Genomic DNA, 15,103 nt, shown 5'->3' with positions numbered 1-15,103 from the left:
CTGCACCCCCACCCGTGGGGCCTGCACACCTCACCCGTGACACCCCCCGGGACCCCCCAGCCACGGCCCCCCCCGCAGCACCGGGCCGGGCACCCCCCGTGCAGCCCCAGGTGACACTGCGTGTCCCGGCGGTGACACCTCCCCCGGGTACGGCACCCCCAGCCCAGCTGTGCTGCCCCCGCCCCGCGGGCAGCGCACCCCCGAGGGGACACCCCGGTGACCCCAGGGACGCCCCCGCTGCAGGGGCTCCCCTGCCCGAGCCCCTTTCCCCGGGGTGCCCCGGGCCCTGCGCCCCCTGGCACGGGGGGCACGGCCGTGGCTGCCACCTGTGCATGCCAGCCGGGTGTGTGCCCGCGGTCCGGGCGCTCAGGCAGCCACAGCCCATGTCAGGTAGCCACGAGCTGTGTCAGGTGCCACACATGGCATCAGGTAGCCGTGCACCCTCTCAGCTAGCCGTGCACCACCTCAGGCAGGCACAGCCGTGCCACAGGCCGGACACCACAGCGGGCAATGTGTGCCACCATGTCCCATGCAGCGATGCCAGCAGCCACACCCCGTGCCAGGTAGCCACACCCCGTGTCAAGCAGCCATGCCATGTCAGGTAGCCACTGTCCCGTGTCACATTAGCCACGGGCCAGCCCCAGTGGGCACCTGTGATGCCAGGCACCGTGCCAGGCTGTTCCAGAGGCCCACGCACAGCCACCCACGCCAGCTCCTGGTGCCACTCAGGCCCACGGCAGTGGTGGCCGCTGGCGTCGCCGTCCCCACGTCCCATGGGATTCCCACCCCTGGGCAGCCCTTCCCAGCAGCTCCCGGTGCCACCGGGATGGGTGACACTGTCGGGGTACGGACACGGCAGCGGCTCGGGATGGCCTCGGGGGGTGACAAGGGTCCTGGAGGGTCCCGGCACAGCTCCAGGGGTCTCTGTCCCCGAGCCGGGCCGTGGTGGCACACGGAGGGCCCGGGGGTCCGGCTCGGGGGCTGCGCAGGTGACAGCCGCATCCCGCGGGTCCCGGGGGACATCCCGGGCGCACCCCCCGGACACAGCACCGGGACCGCCCCCAGCCGTGACTCAGGGAGGGCAGGGCCGGGCAGGGAGGGGCAGGGGCGGGAGGACGAGGAGGAGGAGGAGGAGGAAGAGGAGGAGGAAGGAAGGCACCACCCCCGGCACGCCCCGCCGCCCGGTGTGTGTCCGTCCGTCCGTCCGTCCCCGCTGCCCGTGCGCAGGGGCGGAGTGATGGGGTGGCGATGGGATGGTGATGGGCAGGTCGCACCTCGCAGGTCCCCGGGACCCCTCCTGATCCCCCACCGCACCCCCGAGCCCTGCCCTGGCACCCCCGGGCTGCCGGGGCACGGGTGAGCCCCCCCACCCCTCTGCCAGGGACTGGGGCCCCCGGGCAGCCCGACAGCCCCTGGGTGCTCCCTGGGTGGAAAGCAGGAGGGGCTCCCCCCGTCAGCGCCCCGACACCCTCCTGACACCGGCCACGACCCCACCCCAAGACCCTGACTGACCCCCGGGCGTGCGGGGCACGGCTGAACCCCCTCTTCCCCTCCGCCAGCCCCCCACCCGTGCCAGCCCCCCCGGCAGCCCAGCACCCCCATTTTCCTCCTGGCAAGGGTGTTGGATGGAAATCGGGGGGACACCCACCGGAGGGGTCACCCACCCCCGCCCCCTGCGCTGCCCCGCCGGAGGGGTCTCAGCAGCTCAGAGGGGAGGGCTCTGGCTGTCCCCAGCCGGGGGGACGCAGGGACACGCGGTGCCCGTGGGACAGCGCCCGGGCCCCCCCGAGAGGAACCCGAGCCCGCCGGGGCGGGGGCCGGGCTGTATAAATGCCGCTCCCGGCGGCGCTGCCGGGCAGGTGCCGGCGGGCACCCAGCGAGAGCCGCGCGGGCACCCAGAGCCCCCCCGGCCCCCCGGGACCCTGACCCACTTTCCCCCCGCGCCGCGGCCCGAAAGCCGAGCCGGCTCCGTTTCGGGGTCACTTACAGCGGCCGGGCGGTCGCGGCTCGGGTGTCGCGGCTCGGGGGGCCTCGGCACCCCCCGGCGCGGGCAGCGCCAGCCCGGCATGAAAAAGTCATGAGCAACCAAAGCTGGGGCTGCTTGCGGGAACAATAACCGGGCACCGGGCTGACACCGGAGCCGCAGGGCCGGGGGGACGGCGGCGGGAGCCGGCGCGGCATCGCCACGGCCCGGCCGGACCCCGGCACGGGGGGTCGGGCACTTCGGGGGGCCCGGGGGGTGACAGAGCCCGTCCCCGCCTGTCCCCATGGAGCGTGGCCGGGGGTCCCAGCAGGGCTGGGGTCGCAGTGGGGACTGTCCCCTACACCGCTGTCCCCTCCTGCCCCCTCGCCCCCATCCTCTCCTGTCCCCCGCCGAGGGGCCGGAGCCTCCGCTCTGTCAGGAGCTGCAGGCGGGCTCGGCCCGAAGGAGCCCACGCCCAGGGGGCTGGCTCCGGGGGCTCGGGGGCGTCCGTGACCCCGATCCACAGCCGCAGGAGGGATTTGGGGCCACAGGACAGATGGAGGCCAAGGGCCCCAAAGCAGGATAAAAGGTTTACGCTAATCAAAATGCCTGGCTAATTGGAAAAGGCGCTTAGGGGCTGGCCGGGAGGCGGCGCGGCTGGAGGTGACCCGCTGCTGAATCAGAGGGGCCGGTAACCTTAACCCGCCGGGATCGGAACGGATACGCCGGCCCGGATCGGGTTCCCACCCAAGTTTTCCACCCGCGGCTCTGCCACAGCAGGACGGGGCCGCGGCGAGGGACGGTGGCGTGGCCGGGGGCTGCCGCGGTGCCCCCTCGCCCGGGCGCCCCCGGTGCCCATCGCAAGCCGGCCGGTCTCTAATCGAACGGGTCGCAGCCCCCCGGGACCCCGTCCCGCTCCGTGGGTCCGGGGCAGCGCGGGCGCTCCGTCCGGCCCCGCCGCGACGCCCGGGCTCGGCAGCGCCGGGGAGCCCCCGCCGGCCCCCGGGGGCCGCCCCGCCTCGGCGGAAGATGCCAACGAATGGGATCCACCAGGTGCTGAAGATCCAGTTCGGGTTGATCAACTGCGAGAGCCGGTACCTGACGGCGGAGAGCTTCGGCTACAAGGTGAACGCCTCGGCGCCCAGCCTCAAGCGCAAGCAGATCTGGACGCTGGAGCAGGATGAAGCCGACAGCTCCATCGTCTTCCTCAAGAGCCACCTGGGCCGGTACCTGGGCGCCGACAAGGACGGCAAGGTGCGCTGCGAGGCGGAGCAGCCGGGCCGGGACGAAGGCTTCAGCATCATCACGCAGTCGGACGGGCGCTGGGCGCTGCAGTCGGCCCCGCACCGCCGCTTCTTCGGCGGCCGCGAGGACCGCCTGTCCTGCTTCGCCCCCAGCGTGACCGAGGGCGAGCTCTGGACCGTGCACCTGGCCATGCACCCCCAGGCCAACCTGCTGAGCGTCAGCCGCCGCCGCTACGCCCACCTGAGCGCCCACGAGGACGAGATCGCCACCGACAGCAACCTGCCCTGGGGGGTGGACGCGCTCATCACGCTCTGCTTCCAGGACAAGAAGTACAGCCTGCGCACGGCCGACGAGCGCTACCTGCGCTGCGATGGCACCTTGGTGCCCGAGCCCGGCGCCGGCACCGGCTACACCCTCGAGTTCAAGGCCGGCAAGCTGGCGTTCAAGGACTGCGACGGGAAGTACCTGGCGCCCACCGGACCCACCGGCACCCTCAAATCCGGCCGCAGCTCCAAGCCGGGCAAAGATGAACTCTTTGACCTGGAGGAGAGTCACCCCCAGGTGGTGTTCACGGCGGCCAACGGCAGATATGTCTCCATCCGGCAGGGTAAGAGCTCCCCACACCTCCCCGCCCGCTCCCTGCCCACCCAGAGACCCCCAGAGCTCCGTGGGAGCACCCCTGGGACCCCCACCCCTGGGGAGACCCCAGAGCAGCAACCCCACAGCGCTGTGCCTGCCTGGGGGGCTCCTACAGCCACATCCTGGGGACATGGGGGGGTCCTGTCTGCCTGGGGGGGCTGAGGTCAGTGAGGATGGAGTGGGAGCAGCTGGGGGGTGGGCAGGGCTGGGGGGAAGGCGTGGGTGTGTGTGCACACACGTGTGTGCATGTGCAGGGCTCTGTGGGCGTGCACGGGGCTGCGCGTGTGAACACGTGCAGGGCTGTGGGTGTGCACAGGTGTGTACGTGCACACACACACACACACACACACACAGGTGTGCCACGCTCCGTGCAGCATGCACAGGCTCACACGTGTGCCTGTGCATGCCACACACGATGCCCTGTGTGCACACACGTGTGTAGAGCCAGCGGACGTGATCACAGGTGAGCAGAACCCCTTGTTGGAGACCCAAGGGACCCCACTCGCCCCCAGGTGCCCCCCAGGGACGGTGCCACCCCTGTGCCAAGCAGCTTAGTGCCGGGTGACGAGGGGGACCAGCTATAAATAGGGGTTTGTGACCAGATGGACACGGCGGTGACAAGCTGATTAACCAGCCCAATTAGCACAATTGTTCGCAGGAGGATTTGGGGGGAGGGGGCCGTGGGGCAGCAGTGATGGCTGGGGTGGGACAATGGCTGGAATGGGATTGGTCCTGATGGCCAGAGCAGGATCGCTGCCAATGGCCACAGCGGGATCAGTGACTGGGGACAGAGTGGTTTTGGTGACAAGAGCCAACAGAGTGGAACCGATACCCATGGCTGGAATAGGATGGGTGCCAGTGGCTGTAACGGGACAGTGACAATGGGCTGGGCTGGAACTGCTCCTGACGGCCTGAGTGGACTGGTGGCAGTGGCTCAGTGGGATTGGTGACAATGGCCAGAGTGGGGTCACTCGTGATGACTGGAGTAGGAATGGTGCCAACTAGTGCCAAAGTGGGATCGGTGACCGTGGCCAGACTGAGGCTGCTGCCCAGGGGCAGGCCAGGACCAGTGCCAGGTGCTGGGCCAGGAGCGGCACTGATGGCTGGAGTGTGAGCAGTGCTCATGCCCAGAGCAGCCAGCACCAACATCCGCTGTTCCCCAGGTGTGAACGTCTCAGCAAACCAGGACGAGGAGCTGAACCACGAGACCTTCCAGCTGCAGATCGACCGCGACACCAACAAGTGCAGCCTCCACACCAACACCGGCAGCTACTGGACCCTGGTGGCCCACGGGGGCATCCAGGCCGTGGCCACCGAGATGTGAGTGAGGCTGTGGCGCGGGCTGGAGAGATGGTTTGGGGGGACGCAGGCACCCCCAGTTCACGCTGTCCCTCTGTCACCAGCGCTGCCAACACCATGTTTGACATCGAGTGGCGCGGGCGGCGCGTGGCCCTGCGCGCCAGCAACGGCCGCTACGTCTGCACCAAGAGGAACGGGCAGCTGGCGGCCGTCAGCGACACCGTGGGTGAGTGCTGGGGGGCACAGGGGGGACGGGGGGTGCCCCGGGGTGCTGAGGCCTGGCTGCTGTGCAGGGGAGGACGAGGAGTTCACTCTGAAGCTGATCAACCGCCCGATGCTGGTGCTGCGGGGGGAGCACGGCTTCGTCTGCTACCACCGGGGCTCCAACCTGCTCGACTCCAACCGCTCCGTCTACGACGTCTTCCACATCAGCTTCAGCGACGGCGCCTACCAGATCCAAGGTGGGCGAGGGGGGCTGTGGGGCGGGGTGGCCCTGGGGGTCCGTCCGGCCTGCACTGACACCCCCCGTGGCTCCCTGCAGGCCAGGGGGGCAAGTACTGGTACGTGGCGAGCAGCGGGTCGGTGTGCAGCGACGGGGACCTGTCCGAGGATTTCTTCTTCGAGTTCCGGGAGCGGGGCCGCGTGGCCATCAAAGGGAAGAACGGGCGGTACCTGCGCGGGGACCCTGCGGGGACCCTGCGCGCCGACAGCGAGTCCGTGCTGCGGGCCACGCTCTGGGAGTACTGACCCCCAGAGCCCCCCCATGGGCACCCACCTGACCCTGGCAAAGCGGGTGCTGGCAGCGGTGGCACCGTCCGTGGCAGCTGTGCCCCCGCGACTCATGGCATTAAAGTCACCTGGATCACACCGGGGCACCACCGTGTCCTCCTTCCCATCGAGATCCAGCCCTGTCTCCCTCCCAGGAGCACCCAGACCCCGTGGAAGGGGCTGATCCGGGGGCCAGGGGGATGCAGGGACCCCCAGGGGTGCCACACGGGATGGGGGGGTCAGCAAAGCAAAGCCACTGCAGGAAGGAGCCCAAGGGGGTTGCTCCTCTGCCAGCCTGGGGGAGCAGGGGGGTGGCAGTGGAAGACCCCCACCCCAAAAGCTGTCAGGACCCTCGGGGAGGATGGAAAGGAACAGAGCCAGGCACGGGGTGAGCAACAGGATCGTTTTCATGGCAGACGACAGAGTTACAGACAGTGGAGAGGTGTGGGAGGGGCCGGGGCCGGACCACGCCGCACCAGCATGGAGATACGAGATCATTTATAGAAACAACGGGGGAGCAGAGACCCCCTCCCCTGCCCAGCAGAAAACGGGGCTCCCCCGGGCACAGCACCCTGTTTGTCCTGATCCTGAAGGCGGCTCGGGGGGCTCAGCCCGCGGCCGGCCCGGCTCGGCACGGCCACTACACTACCACGGATCCACAAGACAGCGCGGCCCCGGGGGGCTGCCCCGGCCTGGCCGGGCTGGGGGGCGGCGGGACAGGGCTGGGCCAGCCCAGGAGCCCCCGCTCCGCCACCGGAGCCCCGAGACGCCCCCGGTGCTGCCGACAACACGACCACGAAACACGCACAGACACACCCCCCACGCAGACCGCGCCGGCCCCGCTCCTGCTCTGCTGGGGTGGGGTGAGGTGGGGGGCTCTCCCGTGGGCCCCCACCCCGGCCGGCGGGGTTCGGGGCGGGCTGGCCGCCCCCTGCTCACAGCAGGACCAGGCTGGGGTTCCGCAGCTGCCGGTAGATGTCCAGGAGCCTCTCGGCCGTGGCAGAGCCCTCAGCCCCCTCCTGGCCCGGGGGCGGCTGGTCCCGGAGGGTCTGCGCCTCCTTCAGCAGCATCTGCGGGAGGGGGCGGCGGTGAGGGACGCGCTGGTGCTGGGGACCCCGCCGGGAGGGGATGGGGGGCTCACCTCGTGGTTGGCCTGGATCTGCCGCAGGTACTGCATGCGGAGGTCGGGGGGCCCCGAGCCCTGCGCCGCCTGCTCCAGCACCAGTGCCTGCAAAAGGGAGGAGGCAGAGAGGGAGGGTGCTGGGGGAGCTGGCAGCACCTAGCCCCAGGGACCCCAATCCCAGGGACCCCCAGCTCTAGGAGTCCCAGCCTTGGGAGCCACAGCTCCAGCAGCCCCCAGATCCTGGGAGCCCAACCTTGGGAATTCCCAATCTCAGGGAGTCTGAGCCCTGGGGAGCCCCATTCTCAGGGCAGCCCAAGCCCCAAAACTGGGACCTCCAGGTCTGGGGACCTCCAGCCCCAGTGGTGCTGCTCTGTCACACCATGGTGCCACAGAAACGTCCCCCACTGCACCCCAGGCTCCACTGCAGGGGGTTTGGGGTCACTTGGGGTGCCCCTGCCCCAGGGGGTACCTCTATGCGCCGGATGACAGCGTGGTGTGTCCTGCACATGTGGGCCAGGGATGGGCTCTCCATCAGGATCTCCACAGCCTGGATGGGACCTGCAGGGCTCAGGTCATTCATGGCCACCTGGACAGTGAGAGCAGTGTCACCCTCTCTGGCAGTGGGGGGCCAGAACCCCTCCCCAGAGGCACCAGGTTCCTCAGAAGGCTCCAGACACCCCCAAACCCTCCCACCCTCCCAGGAGCAGTTGTCCCCAGCCCGATGCTATCAGGTGAGCCCTGGCAGAATTAACACTGTCACTCATCACCCTGGGGACATCTGAGCTCTCAGGTGCAAATCCACCTGTGCCAGGCACATGGGGGCCCCTCAGGTGGGGTCAGGCAGGAGAGCTGGGCAACAATCCCTGTTTTCCCTGTGCCTTTAGAGGGGAATTTTGCCTGGGATAGATTTACAACCCAAATCCAAGTGCATTTTCTAGAACCAAAGAAATGGGAACATGTGGAGAGGGAGGGAAATGACCACAGCCTTTGGGAAGCCCAGGACTGGGAGAACGGACTGGGAATGCTGCTAAGCCCAGAGGAGGGGGTCAGAATGGTGTGGCCATGCACCCACCCATCCCCCTGGCTCCAGGAAGGAGCTGGATTGTGGGACAGGGGGTTCCCTGCAGGCTGACCCATTCCTTGGCTCAGGGCTAACCCATTCCTTGCCTCTCGGACGAGCAGCTGGACGTGGCCACCGTCGGGTGCCATGCCACACACCGATGCCACCTCCGTGCTGCTCAGCGCCTCGGCCCCGGGGTTCTCAGCCAGCAGCCAGCGCAGGGTGGCACAGCAAACTGGGACATCTGGGGACCAAAGGACAGAGCAGAGATGTGACACTGCTGACAGCGTGTGCCAGGGACAGCCCCTGATGGGGCAGGGGTAGCACGGGCTGGACCCCCCCACACTGGGACACGCTGAGCTCAGCCATGCCACTGCCACATGTGCCAAGGCTGTGGTGGGGGCAGTGGGGTCACACAACCCTCTGTGCCCAAGGGAGGGGCTGTGACAGTGCCACCCTTCCAGCACCCCTGCCCCAGGAGCCTCTCTGTCATTCCTGGATTCCTCCTCTCCAGGGACCCACCTGTTTCCGAGGTTTTGAGAGCATTTTTCAGCAGCTCCGAGGACACCCGGATGGATGCTGCCCAGGGGGGCAGGTTCTCCTCTCCCGGGGTTTTCCCCTCCTCGGGTTCAGTCTGTTCCCGGGACACTTTGAGGAAGGTCTCCACAGGGTCTGAGGGGGCAGGGGGGGCGCTGGGCCCGGGGGGGCTGCTCCCGAAACGCAGGCACTGGAGCATGTCAATGGTGCATTGGCTGAGGGGCAGGCAGATCCCCTCTCTGTCCGGGGACAGCAGGGGCGAGTCGTCGGGCAGGAAGTCATCCAGGTCCTCGGAGGAGTCGGAGCCACTGCCCAAAATATCCCGTAAACTGTAGTAGAGGGCACAGGAGATGGTCAGAGGCAGGTCCAGCTTGGTGTCCGCAGCGGGGCCGAGGGGCAGCGTCAGCTCCCGCTTGTTGCCAGGGAGCAGCTGGTCAATGGGGAAGGTGAAGGTGGTGGCCGAATCCATGGATTCCTCCTCTAAGGCACAGGGGCTGGTCAGGAGCTGGACACAGAGGGTCCAGCCCTCCTCCAGGCTGTACTCGCTGCAGTTTTCCAGCAAGCAGGAGATGGTGACGGTGTCCTGGAGCAGGAGGCAGCTCCAGTTGGCAGTGACGGTGCAGGCGATGGGCTTGTGGCCCTCGTGGCTGGAGAGCAGCGCCGCGCTCACGTTCATCACCTGGTTCAGGCTGGCCAGGGCCCGGTTCCTCTGGTCCACGGCCTTCTTCAGGAAGGACACTCTGCAAGGACAATGTGACAGGGATGAAACAACGGGAGGGATGCCAGGATGCTGCCAAGCTGAGCTGCTCCTGGCATGATCCCACCGCAGGAAACCCCCAGCTTCTCTGCCATGGCAGCCCCAGATCCATGTTCCCGTCAGAGCTCACCCTGGACAGCCAGACCTCAGGAATTCCCCTGTGGATGGAGGGGGGGGCTCACCCACAGCCCCTCCCCACACACAGCCAGCCACGGAGGATGGAGGCATGCGCCTGCCCTGCCTGTTACTGCTGGCTTGGCACGCGTGGCAGCCGCCTGGCACCCTGCCTGTGCCACCTTCTGCTGCCATGGCTGCCGCTGCCAGCCCGCCCACAGCGCTGGGGGTGGCTGTGCCATGGGAGGGGGCTGCCCTCAAACACTGGTTTTATATTATCAAGGTGGGGGGGCTTCCCAGCCAGGAAAGGTAAATGATGGAGCTGCTTTCCAAGAGAAAAGCTCCAGGAGAGATGGAGGTGTTCAGCCTGGGGAAAAAAAGGCTCCAGAGAGACATTAGGGCCCCTTGCAGTGCCTAAAGGGGCTCCAAGGGAGCTGGAGAGGTACTTTGGACAAGGGCCTGGAGTGAGGGATAAAGAGGAATGGCTTCCCACTGGCAGAGGGCAGGGTTAGATGGGATATTGGGAAGGAATTGTTCTCTCTCAGGGTGGCGAGGCCCTGGCAGAGGGTGCCCAGAGAAGCTGTGGCTGCCCCTAGATCCCTGGAAGTGTCCCAGGCCAGGATGGACAGGGCTTGGAGCAATCTGGGATAGTGGAAGGTGTCCCTGCCCACGGGGGAGGAATGGGATGAGCTTTAAGCTCATCTTACTCAAACCACTCTATGATTCCATAATTAATTACGGGCAACGACCTGCACAACCCCGAGCTTGGTGCCACCGTTACCTCTCTGAGGTGTCCCCTATCCCCGAGAGCAGCTCCTTGATCCTCCGGCCGATCTCAGCAGGGGTCAGCTCCACGTCCGGCTCCTCGGGGCTGCACAGCCCACAGGACACCAGGCGGCCCTTGGCCGACAGGGCCAGCAGCTCCGACTCCCCTGCGGGCACAGACGGGGCGGGTCAGGGGCCAGGAGGGGAGCAGGGCCTTCCTGGATGGCTGAGGTGGACAGGGAGCAGCCTGGCACTGCCTCCCCACGGCAGTGGCATATGATGGAGACAGACATGGATCACCACAGCACACCCCACTGACACAGACCCCCGAGAGGGGACAGCACCCTGTGCCTGCCTCTCCCCAGCCAAGGCCAGCAGCACCCAGCTGTCACACAGGGGAGCTGCTGGTGGCACAGGCTCTGTGGGCAGCCAGTCCAAAACCTCCTTTTTGGAGGCAGCCTGATCCGAGCTGGCCTGGGGCTGTCCCAGGCTGCCCCATGCAGGGAGCCCACAGCTGCCAGGGCTGGCCAGTTCCTGCAATGCCAAGCTGAGGGATTGGGAATGGGCAGGGAAGAGCAGGAATCACAGTGGACAGGAACAACTGACAAAACCAAGACGAGCCAACAAGGATGAAAGATGGAGCCCCCCCAACCCACATGGAGCTGGAGAGAGGAGAGGCGAGCTCCCACCCCGCTGCCCCCAGTACCTTCCGAGGCCCGAGAGGACAAGGAAAGAGCCACGACGCTACAGATACTGAGGCTGGCTGGGGACAGCACGGGGGGCAGCACGCCGGCGCCGCTCTCCGTGTCCTCGGGGTCCGAGGAGTCTCCTGCCCAGTCCAGGTCGACGGCCGAGATGTCCGAGTGGGTGCTGTAGTACATGCGGGAGCCGCTGCCGCAGGCCGCGCACAGGATGGGCCCCCGCAGGTAATACTCCCTGAGCTCCGGCACCGTGGCCTCCTCCCGCTGATCCGCCTTCACGGCCACCATCTTCCCGTAGTGGCCCACGGCCACCACGCAGTCACAGCCGGGCTCGCCCGCGGGCGGCTCGGTGTCGTCGTCGGCGTCGTCGGCGTCGGCCGCGCGCCGCTCGGTGCGCAGCGCCCCGATGAACACGATGGGCTCCTCCAGGTGGTGCAGGATCTTCACGGGCGGCGCCGGTGTGGACACGTCGCGGCAGCCGTCGGCGGCGGGCGAGGAGCTGAGGGCCTTGAGGGGCACGGAGCAGAGCTGCCCGTCCGGGAAGCCGCACAGGATCATGGGCGACTCCAGCATGGCCACGTCGATGCCGAAGAGGAGGCTGAAGAGGGGCTCCTCCAGCACGAAGCCCCCCGAGCACCACAGCCCCTGGGTGCCGGGCGCAGCCGCGCAGCACAGCACGGGCAGGAAGCAGGAGGGCGGCGCGTCCCCCGCGTCCCCGGGCGCGCTGCCGGGGCAGAATTCCACCTGGCTGACCTGCCGGTACGGGGGCCCGTCCTGCTCTGGCCGCGGCAGCTCGTGCAGCCGCATCCACCACTTGCCCTCGTCCTGGGCCAGCGTGATGACGAAGGTGCTGAGCAGGGTGAACATGCTCAGGCTGGCGTCGGGGAAGATGCAGGCGTCCGCTTCCACCGGGAACACGCCGGAAGGGCCGTTGCCTTCTTGGCCGTCGCCGTCCGTCTGCTCCATTAACCTTTGGGAAAGCAGGGCAGAGCTCTGAGCCAAGCCGTGGGGAGAAGCCAGCGTGCGCCTTGGCCGCCTCTCTGCCTGGCCCTGGGCAGTGAGCTCCTGCAGGAGAGCTTTTAGCAGCGGCACTGGCAGATCCAGAGGCTGGCACGGCAGCGGGGCAGCCCGGGGATGGGGTCAGCCCCGCTCACCTGCCCTGCTGCTCCAGGGACACGCAGTAGATCCCGCTGTGGGCGCACAGGATGTAGAGCTGCCGTGGCTGGGGCAGCAGCTCCACGTGCCACACCTGGTCGGGGCAGCGGAACACGGCCTGGCAGGGGGGACACAACCAAATGTCACCTCCCACGGCACCGCAGGGGTGGCGGGGACAGGCGGTGCCCTGCAGAGGGAGATCCAAAGCCATTTCCAGGGACAAAGGGATGCCTGGGCAGCACCCAGCTGGGTGTTCCCGGGCAGGGGGCTGGGAGAGGGGCTGAGGCAGCCTGTCACTGCCGCTCCCTGAGGGGAAGGAAAACAGGGAGCAGGGTACGTGCTCTACTTTGCCGAGCGGGAGCGCAGTGTGGGAGGCAGATCCCGCTCTTACAGCGGTGGATTTCTTAGAAATGATAATCAGAACAAATTAACAAAGGCAGCAGCGTGTCAGTCAGGGCGCTGTGACAGCGGGGACAGCAGCCAGGCCTCGGGGGAGAGACAGAGAGAAGCCCCTGTGCTGGGGGAAATGAACCTGTGGAGTCTGAGCCAATGTGTGTCCCACAGGACTGCGAGAGGGGCCCCAAACCCCAACAAACCCCAGGGCAAGGGGTGCTGCTTGTAGGGTTTGCTTGTTGGAGGGAATCCAGGGACAGGGAGTGGGGGCATGCCCAAGGGCTGTCCCCAGGGGATGGGGCACAGTGAACCCCACCCTGCCCAGCCCCTCACCTTGAGCACTTTGCCCTCCTGGTCATACACATAGACGAACTCGGTGCCGTTGGAGAGGTAGATCTCGTTCTCGTGGCACAGCACCCGCGGCTTGCCCGCCACCAGCCCCCCCACCGGGCAGCAGAATCCGGCCAGGTAATCCACCCTGTGCCCCACCTGCGCCATGGTGCCGGCCTGGCGCGTGGGGAGGGGGCTGTGAGGGGCTGAGCCGCGACCCCCGAGCGGTGGGCAGGGTGTGGTGACACAGCCCTGTGCCCCACAGCCCCTTCCCCCCGAATGAGACCCTCAGCCCCACAAGCAGCCCCCTCCCAAGCATCAGCCTCAGCCCCCCCATGCCCCCAGATCACAGTCCTTGTACCCCAGACCCCCCACATCACAGTCCTTGTACCCCAGACCCACCCCAGACCCCTCACATCACAGACCTTGTACCCCAGACCCCCCAGACCCCTTCCAGATCACAGTCCTTGAATCCCAAACCCCCCAGACCCCCCCCAACCCCANACCGGGAGGAACCCCCCCGTGAGAGCCCCCCCATCCCGGCACGGGGGGGGTACCGGGAGGAACCCCCCGTGAGAGACCCCCCCATCCCGGCACGGGGGGAGTAAGGAGCGAGGCGGTGCTGGCGCAGCGGCTTTATTGATAGAGAGAGGGGCTGGGTGCGACCCCCGAGGGGGGCAGAGACCCCCCCGAGCTGACCCTGACCCACGGGGGTGGACCCCCCAAAAGTCGGGCTGAGTCCCCCAAGCGATGACGCGGAGCCCCCCACCCTGAGACCCCCAAGGGATAACCCTGGGCCTCCCACCCTGAGCCCCCCAGCGATGTGTCTGCCCCCCGTTTTTCCGAGCCCCCCAAGCGATGTCCCCCATGTCCCCAGCCCGGCTGGGCCCGGCCCGGCCCGGTCGCTCACTGCGGGCTCCCGGGAGCCCTGCGGGGGCTCGGCGGGACCCCTCCCCGGCGCGGCGGGGCCGCAGCGCCCCGGGCCCGGCTCAGCTGCTCCACGGAGGCTTCCAGGTGGGCGAAGCGCTCCGAGAGCCGGCCCAGCTGCTCCTTCAGGCCGCGGAAATCCCGGTACAGCTCGTCCAGAGCCCCCGACAGCGCCGGGATCCTGCGGGCGAGCGCCGTGAGGGCGGCGACCCCCAAATACCCCCCCGGGACCCCCGGGCCTCACCGGCCGTAGTCGGGCAGCACGGTCTGGTGGTCGGACAGCAGCAGGTTCCTCAGCTGCGACGTGATGGCGAATTTCCAGTTGTCCAGGACCAGCGTCAGGTTGGCGCAGCCCCTGGCCGGGGGTCTCTGGGCTGGAGGGGCCGGGCTGGGACCACGAGCAGCCCCCGGGGCAGGAGCCTGGCCCAGCCCCGCGGGGAAGGGTCCCGGCTGTGCATTACCGTCTGCTCCACCGTCCCACGCCGCCGGCCGCCGCGCCGCGCAGCCCAGGGCCGCGAGCAGCAGCACGGGCAGCAGCCGGGCCATGGCCCCGCGTCCCTGCGGCTGCTGTCCCCCGGCCGGGCAGGGCAGGTGCCGCCTCCGCGGTGCCGCTGCCGCGCTGCGCTCCCCGGCTCTGGCTCCCGCCGCTCCCGCTCCCCCTTTTCCAGGCTGGGGCTGGCAGCGGGCCCGGCCGCACGCGGCTCCGGGGCTGATTGCAAACAGACGGCGGACACGGGCCCGGACACACGGGCCCGGCGGGATGCCGAGCGTCCCGGCCCGTCGCGGTGATGGAGTGCAGGTGGCACGGCCCCGGGAGCGGGGTCCCCCGGCTGCCGCTGGGATTGAAGAGCGTCCCGGCAGGTGACAAAGCACGAGAGGCACGGGGCTGTGCCCCCTGTTCCAGGTGGGAACACGGAGCATCCTGGTCCCATCCTGGCACGGATGGACAGCAGAGGTGGCACCGTGCTGGGGCACAGGGTTCCATGGGGAACACAGAGTATCCCACCCCACCCAAGATGACAGAGTGCTGGAGACAGTGGTGGGACACAGGGTCCCCCAGATTCTACTGGGAACACAGAGTACCCCACCCGAGATGACAGAGTGCTGGAGACAGTGGTGGGACACAGGGTCCCCCAGATTCTACTGGGAACACAGAGCATCCCACCCCACCCAAGGTGACAGTGCTGGAGACAGTGGTGGGACACAGGGTCCCCCAGATTCTACTGGGAACACAGAGCATCCCACCCCACCCAAGGTGACAGTGCTGGAGACAGTGGTGGGACACAGGGTCCCCCGGATTCCACTGGGAACACAGAGCATCCCAGCC

General features: G+C 68.2%; 3 protein-coding genes across 4 annotated transcripts; 1 reads left to right on the top strand and 2 right to left on the bottom strand.

Annotated features, from left to right (window-relative positions):
- The first annotated feature begins 1,872 nt into the window (after positions 1-1,872).
- Positions 1,873-5,993, top strand: FSCN2 (fascin actin-bundling protein 2, retinal). The gene is made up of 5 exons (XM_039715891.1): positions 1,873-3,815; positions 5,011-5,167; positions 5,251-5,372; positions 5,440-5,607; positions 5,688-5,993. The coding sequence occupies exons 1-5, from the start codon at positions 2,993-2,995 to the stop codon at positions 5,891-5,893; spliced, it is 1,476 nt and encodes a 491-aa protein (XP_039571825.1). The 5' UTR covers positions 1,873-2,992; the 3' UTR covers positions 5,894-5,993.
- A 297-nt stretch (positions 5,994-6,290) lies between these two features.
- Positions 6,291-13,158, bottom strand: FAAP100 (FA core complex associated protein 100). The gene is made up of 9 exons (XM_039715887.1): positions 12,853-13,158; positions 12,126-12,244; positions 10,977-11,941; positions 10,287-10,437; positions 8,620-9,374; positions 8,205-8,341; positions 7,507-7,623; positions 7,056-7,142; positions 6,291-6,984 (listed from the first exon to the last, which is right to left on the bottom strand). Exons 1-9 carry the CDS (start codon positions 13,015-13,017, stop codon positions 6,850-6,852), a joined length of 2,631 nt encoding a protein of 876 aa, XP_039571821.1. The 5' UTR covers positions 13,018-13,158; the 3' UTR covers positions 6,291-6,849.
- Positions 13,159-13,672: 514 nt separating this feature from the next.
- LOC120505416 (transcription initiation factor TFIID subunit 4-like) lies at positions 13,673-14,900 on the bottom strand. Of its 2 annotated transcripts, XM_039715889.1 has the most exons (3): positions 14,238-14,876; positions 14,021-14,150; positions 13,682-13,957 (listed from the first exon to the last, which is right to left on the bottom strand). In XM_039715889.1, the coding sequence occupies exons 1-3, from the start codon at positions 14,695-14,697 to the stop codon at positions 13,756-13,758; spliced, it is 792 nt and encodes a 263-aa protein (XP_039571823.1). In that variant the 5' UTR covers positions 14,698-14,876; the 3' UTR covers positions 13,682-13,755. The 2 variants fall into 2 exon arrangements, with proteins under 2 accessions (XP_039571822.1, XP_039571823.1); XM_039715888.1 differs by having other exon boundaries at positions 13,673-13,957; positions 14,021-14,900.
- Positions 14,901-15,103: the final 203 nt, after the last annotated feature.

Source organism: Passer montanus, unplaced genomic scaffold (assembly GCF_014805655.1).
Source record: "Passer montanus isolate IOZ18808 unplaced genomic scaffold, ASM1480565v1 scaffold35, whole genome shotgun sequence".
Lineage (NCBI taxonomy): Eukaryota > Metazoa > Chordata > Aves > Passeriformes > Passeridae > Passer > Passer montanus.
This window is presented reverse-complemented; position numbering and strand designations above follow the sequence as displayed.

Bases quoted from the DNA above. Each gene is read 5' to 3' on its own strand.
- FAAP100 (XM_039715887.1), bottom strand. From the start codon at position 13,017: ATGGCGCAGGTGGGGCACAGGGTGGATTACCTGGCCGGATTCTGCTGC. The intron at 12,245-12,852 runs GTGAGGGGCTGG...CCCCCCTGCCAG, and splicing joins AGGAGGGCAAAGTGCTCAAG to GCCGTGTTCCGCTGCCCCGA. The intron at 6,985-7,055 runs GTGAGCCCCCCA...CCCCTCCCGCAG, and splicing joins AGATCCAGGCCAACCACGAG to ATGCTGCTGAAGGAGGCGCA.
- FSCN2 (XM_039715891.1), top strand. From the start codon at position 2,993: ATGCCAACGAATGGGATCCACCAGGTGCTGAAGATCCAGTTCGGGTTG. The intron at 5,373-5,439 runs GTGAGTGCTGGG...GCTGCTGTGCAG, and splicing joins GGCCGTCAGCGACACCGTGG to GGGAGGACGAGGAGTTCACT. The intron at 5,608-5,687 runs GTGGGCGAGGGG...GGCTCCCTGCAG, and splicing joins CGGCGCCTACCAGATCCAAG to GCCAGGGGGGCAAGTACTGG.
- LOC120505416 (XM_039715888.1), bottom strand. From the start codon at position 14,697: ATGCTCCGTGTTCCCACCTGGAACAGGGGGCACAGCCCCGTGCCTCTC. The intron at 13,958-14,020 runs GTGAGGCCCGGG...GCTCGCCCGCAG, and splicing joins GTGCTGCCCGACTACGGCCG to GATCCCGGCGCTGTCGGGGG.